The sequence below is a fragment of the Nansenia antarctica genome, assembly GCF_963989245.1.
Source record: "Nansenia antarctica genome assembly, chromosome: 3".
In the NCBI taxonomy this organism is placed as follows: domain Eukaryota; kingdom Metazoa; phylum Chordata; class Actinopteri; order Argentiniformes; family Microstomatidae; genus Nansenia; species Nansenia antarctica.
The window spans coordinates 55,921,409-55,927,654 of record NC_137688.1 but is presented as its reverse complement, the minus strand read 5'-3'; the positions used below and the strand labels follow the sequence as shown (position 1 = coordinate 55,927,654).

The following is a 6,246-nucleotide window of genomic DNA, read 5'->3' as shown; positions in this document are numbered from 1 at the left end:
TCTTTCTCTCTATAGGTAGGTGTGTGTGTGTGTGTGTGTGTGTGTGTGTGTGTGTGTGTGTGTGTGTGTGTGTGTGTGTGTGTCTGTGTGTGTGTCTGTGTGTGTGTGTGTGTGTGTGTGTGTGTGTGTGTGTGCGTGTGCGTGTGCGTGTGTGTGTGTGTGTGTGTGTGTGCGTGTGTGTGTGTGCGTGCGCGTGTGTGTGCGCCGTGTGTGTAACCTTAATAACCTCAATGGGATTTTTAATTGTTAATGTTCTTGACCTAAATATTGGCTTAGACTATACTCAACATACTTTGACTGCAGCTGATTAGGCAAGTTTTAGAACAGCGTGAAGAGACAGTGACCGCGACTCAAACTGAGACAGACAGACTGAAACAGGCCCTAATAGATGGTCCTGTGGAGTGTAGTTGATCGTTTTTAAAATCCTGGTCAGGCGCGCGCGATGGGGGGAGTAGGCCTAATGATGCGCCCACGCGTTGGGCATTTTGGACTGTTAATGTCGCGCGACATTCTCATTATCGATTGTTGATTGACTCGCGTTTTCAAATCGCATTAACCACCTCCCGCCTTTTCCACGGCCGGTTATTCCCGCCACACGGATTTTTACCCGATCCGTCTTAATTCTTATGTGAGTAGCCTAGGCAGCGCGCGGGGCAGTGTGAGGGTTTGATGGCTCCACGGGGGATAATACCGCAGATTAGCTCTAAACGAGCTCACGAGATCTCTGTGCACAGAACCATTTATTAGTACATCAGCGGTTAAAATGCCCCGCGGGGAGCCCACTCACATCCGGCAACTAAATCACTTTAACATTATCTGAGAACGAAGCACAGCAGACAAGAGTGACAAGACTATCATATCCTTGACTATCATAGGCTGTTAAAAGTCACATACCATTGGCAAATTAATTGTCCCAGAAAGGGAACATCAGTTAGGTAAAGTGCTCAGCTTCTCCAACCAACTCTGTCCTCATAGCCTCTTGTCTCCCATTTTACCAGGTGGCAGAAGGAACTCCCAAACAGGGACAATCTGAGTGTACATGCTCTCCTCTACCTTACCATACCTGTAGTAGACTTCTGTATTCTGACAAAAGTCTGACAGGTGAGAGACCAGGGAATGGTCTTGTCCTAGTCATAGTCTATCAGCTGAGACCAAAGCCACCAAGGTCCAGATCCCAAAACTGAGACTAAAGACTATGAAATGCCTGATTTACTGAGCATTTGCACCATGCAAGTGTCAAATTTGTGCACCTGTTTTTTTTTTTTTCAAAGGGAATGATAAACAAAATAAAAGGCTATAACAATAAAAAAAAAATAAAGACAGTTGCATGTTATGTGTTGTTTTGGGGGTTATCCACTCTTTCAAATAAACACATTCAACTGGTTCAAATGCTTGGTGCATCAAGCCCTGAAGAAATGATATGAGTATGACAGAGTATACTCAATCTCTGTGTGTGTGTGTGTGTGTGTGTGTGTGTGTGTGTGTGTGTGTGTGTGTGTGTGTGTGTGTGTGCGCGTGTGTGTGTGTGTGTGTGTGTGTGTGTGGCTACTGTACCTTTCTTAATGACTGACTGATCCAAAATGTTCATTCCATTGTTGTCCTCCATTGCCTGTCATAGTAAACACACACACACACACCCACACACACACCCACACACACACACACACACACACACACACACACACACACACACACACACACACACATTAATGAGACACGGTCCTATAGGGCTCAGGCCCTGTTGGTAACATAAGTGTACACAGTGGGTTTGTGTCTACTGTGGGACTAAAACAGTCAGTGGAACCCACCAGTGGACAAAATGTTTACGCTGTAGGCCCATCTTTATTTACAAGCTAATGCTAGCTTGAAATTCAGAAAACTGTGGTTTTTAGTGTGATGCCGTTCTATGATGTTATTCCCACTACGCATTACCAAGTTTATATTTGAGATTATGCATTGCAGTTTTATTGTATTGTTGATAATGCTAGGTTTCCTAAATAATTAGACTATCAAACTGTGACCTAACTGGTAAAGATCAATCTCATTTTAGAGTAAATTCAGTACAAATGTATGAATCCCCTCAGGGGCATATGAAAGGGAAACCCCGTTTGGGAAACCCTAGCAGGCCTAGCTCCACCAGCACTTCAGTCTTGTGTTGTGCAACACTTGACCCACAACAGCAGGGTTCACGCTATAATAGTTTATTTTATTGTTAGTCTTATCGACACAGCAATGCTAATACTATTGCTATCATTGGAAGAAAAATAATAATAATCATAATCATAGTTATATTGATAATATATCAATAATAGTAGTATTCGTTTTCTATTTTCATTGTCGTTGTGTTATTAATAGGCTATAGTAATGATACTATATGGGCAAGTTTGATAACATTTAGAAATAATATATTTTTAAATATTTACATTGTAGTCAAGTTGCAGAACCGGTGGCGATATTGAGGTTAGTCACATCAGTAAGTTTGATAGAGTTAGCCTATAGGCGGAATATGCACAGGCCTACGTCTGAATAACAACTAAGCATTTCGATAACCGAGGGGAGAAATGCAATTATTGTAATTAACTTATTGTATAAGTTTTAAGGACATGGAGTTAAATCCAAAATGTATGCTATAGGCTTAAAAAAAACGTTGCGGGATCCAGAATTCTTCTTGGCACCCCATAACCACACATGAATAATAATACAATTATATTGGATATAAATGTGTATTAGAAAGAATATTTCGATGCAGTGTTACATTGTTTGTTGGGATAAGAGGGCTGTTTGATTTGTCCTACTGAAATCAGTTATGAGTACCTGCTGGTTATTTTTGCTTATCCTTTTGATAGCCTATCACACAGTGAATAGTGTCAACAGAACACTTCTATAACACATTCGTATCTCCAATTGGTTAATTAGCAGACGCTGGGTATAACCTTTAGTCTTTTCACTGTTGACAGTGAGTGTCTTCAGACCTCTCTGACCCCACACTGACCTGCGAATCTTCCATCCCGTGTAGTCCGTGCAGCAACCCGTCACCCATGCCCGCTTCGAGCCCCGGGTGTGCGGAGTGGAGAAGTACGTCGGGTCGGCGTACAGTCCCGTAGTCCCTTCGATGGTCCAACCCGGGAAGCTGGGGCAGTGAGGCTCGGGGCTGCGCGAGCAGGGAGCCGCTATCCATCCGCTCCCCACCGGTGTCCTGCCGCTGCCGTGCACCCCAGGCGCCCTGCTGGGTCTGGTGCAGGGAATTTAGCGCATATGGGTCGCTGACATGGGAGTAGGGGTCCTGGCTTTGGTAGTGCGCGAGCGGTTGGTACGGTGGCGGGAAGTACGGCGGCTGGAAGTCCGAGGAGGGCGCGTGAGATAACGGTGGTGCGCTAGAGTATGGCCCAGGGTGCGACACCGAGCCCAACTGGGACAGGCGCGAGCTGTGGCTCGGGACACCGTCATGTCGGTCCTTTAGAGAACACAAACGAACAAACAAATTGTCAAACAAACAAGCAAACAAACGATATTAAAACGACAAGCAATAGCCTTCCATCTATGGAATAGGCCTAAGTAAAATCTGAAAGCAATTGTAGATCACGGATTTTTCAACCTGTCCTATAAGTCGACAAAATAGCCCACAACTGTTAAATGGAGCCTCTAAAATGCAGTTTCGTTAAGCTGTTATTGAAATTGAAATTTTGGCTATAGCCTATTGCGTAGCATAAAGCCAAATAAATGAAAATGAATAAAAACAATGATTTGTTAATTGAACAGTCGAAAGAATCCGAGCCTATACGAATATTTGAGCCTAAATTGCAATCGGCCTAATTTACCGATGTATAAAAACGATATGTATTGTTTTAAATGTTATCTAATGCTATAGACTGGGCGATCAAATCGCTGGCGGCGGATTTGTTCAAATGTTTCACTTGAACAAATTCTACAATAAAGGTTTCCTTGGCAGTGCTAAACTCACCGTGGAGGAGTAATGGACTAACATCTGCACCGTCTGTTCGCGATACAACCGGGCCCGTTAAGAGAAGCAGTGCGGGAAGCAGCAGGCGAAAATTCCCCGTGTGAGCCTAAAATTCTTCAAAGTCCTCGCATACGGGCAAAAACTGCGTGCAAGGTCTTATTCCGGAAAAAAAACTTTGGGTTTAGTCTCGAGCTCCTGGAGAAACCTCTTCAATCCGCTGCCTGTGCAAGTCTGAGTGCGTGTGTCGCGTCCCTGCCTCTACCCCGTGCGCTGTAATTGTTATTCATGACTGTGAGTTACAGGAATATTAGCGCGCAAGCAGGCGACTGGCGAGACATGGAGCGTGAAGCTGCACTGGCTCTCGCGTACCCTAGTGACGTTTCATTCCGTGGAGATGCGAGGCAGCATACGAGAGGGCTTGGAATCTTTGCAAAACTTTATAGCGCGAAAGAGTGAACATAAGCCAAACCCGCGAGGAGTTCTGGTCACCGGTGTCCAATTGGGCCTGTGCGCGCCTTTCTGTGGCACAAATTGTCCCTCACAGGAACAATCACATCTGCATTTACAATCAAAGCAAAATAAGATGCGTAAGCTTGTTTACGTGATCTGTTTTTACCCAACTCTAACCATTTCCTCTGTGTCTAAAGTGTTAAAATAAGCAGCAACTGCTAAAGCCTACTCTCAATCTCGCGCTTTTGCAATTCTGTAACGCAGGCTAATATGCCTCCAAAGTTCTGCAGCTGCCGGGCCGTGGTCATAAAACACTCCGGGTCAGCGGGTTGGGGAGACCCAGGAGACTGGTTAACGTTATGGGCTAAATGGGGGAGTGGACGATGAAACATTGTTGTATTGTATTCTGAGAGGTTACCCGCGGACCGGGGTGCGAGGATAGCCCCGCGCGTTGTGGGAGAAAAGCCATGTGCGGCGCAAAACAGCGGCTTCCCGCCGGGCCGAACTATAGGCAGGCGAGCTGGTCATTCTCCCACATACGCAACATTCTCCACTCTTTGTACTCGAGCCCTTTCAGCGCGAGCTGTGGCATCATTACACCCGCGCGCATGGCTCTCGCCATTCTCTCTCTCTGTGACTTCGTTTTTTGTTCTGGGACCAAAGCCAAATGATTTACATATTCTCATGCTTTGGTTTGTATAGGCTATGTTTAATAGCTTTATAAGCTACTCAGCGGCTCTTGAACGTTTAAGTTAATTATATCATGTCATGAGATTTAACTCCATTAGGCCTATACATGCTTTGGTTGTCACCATTTGAAATGTTTACATTCTTTTCTCACAAATATATAAAATATCAACCATATTCACCTATTATATTCGAATATTTTTTACTTCTTACATTTCAACCAAATGATAGGCTACAATTCTAATACATTAATAATAAAAACGAATTTTGCCAAATGGGTAAGACATATCACGATAGCTAGATATACATAGCAATTTTCTCAATCATATTGTCATGACCCAATACGTTCATGTTAGTAGGCCTATAGCATTTTTACGGCTTTTCGATCTAGACAAATAATTGCTGTTCTAGCCTTCTAATCGATTCTTATAAACCACATTTACAAATAAGCAGATATATCTCACCATGTGAAACATTTACACTAGAACAGAACTATAAGGTATTTTTCTACAACATGAAAGGAGCCCATGGACGTTACCTCATAAATATCTTCATACTTGACATTCTCCACTAGCTTCCACAGCATGGTCGCGCGCTGGTGTCTGTAAACCGAATGCATTCAAGTGAGGAGTGTATGTCTGAACTCTCTCTCTCTCTCTCTCTCTCTCTCTCTCTCTCTCTCTCTCTCTCTGTCTCTCTCTCTCTCTGTCTCCTTCTCTCTCTCTCTCTCTCTCTCTCTCTCTCTCTCTGTCTCCTTCTCTCTCTCTCTCTCTCTCTCTCTCTCTCTCTCTGTCTCCTTCTCTCTCTCTCCCCTCCCCTCTCTCCCCCTCTCCCTCTCTCTCCTTCTCTCTCTCTCTCTCTCTCTCTCTCTCTCTCTCTCTCTCTCTCTCTCTCTCTGTCAGGCAGGCGATGTGAATGAGGATTCTCTCAAAGAGCTGCTATAACGAAGAATTACAGTAACAGGGTCTGCATATCTGTCCAATATACTGGGCCGGTGGTCAGGTCTGCCTGGCCAGAGAGAGAGGGCATGTGAGAGGGATAGAGGGATCGCAGGGCCAGTGGTGTTTCTAGGGTTTAGGTTGTTTTTTCCTCTCATCTGTTTATTGACAAATGATGAGATTGATGAAGCCTATGTGTTTATTGATTGA

The 6,246-nt window shown here is 44.4% G+C and overlaps 1 protein-coding gene across 1 annotated transcript in view; it reads right to left on the bottom strand.

Moving 5' to 3' along the window:
- The window catches only part of tfap2b (transcription factor AP-2 beta), a gene marked incomplete at both ends in the record, with an annotated part of 8,494 nt that extends 2,777 nt beyond the window's left edge, over window positions 1-5,717 (bottom strand). The window contains 3 exons of the mRNA XM_080526114.1: window positions 1,555-1,609; window positions 2,987-3,454; window positions 5,637-5,717. Coding sequence (XP_080382240.1) covers window positions 1,555-1,609; window positions 2,987-3,454; window positions 5,637-5,717 — 604 coding nt within the window. The remainder of the gene's footprint in view (window positions 1-1,554; window positions 1,610-2,986; window positions 3,455-5,636) is intronic.
- Window positions 5,718-6,246: the final 529 nt, after the last annotated feature.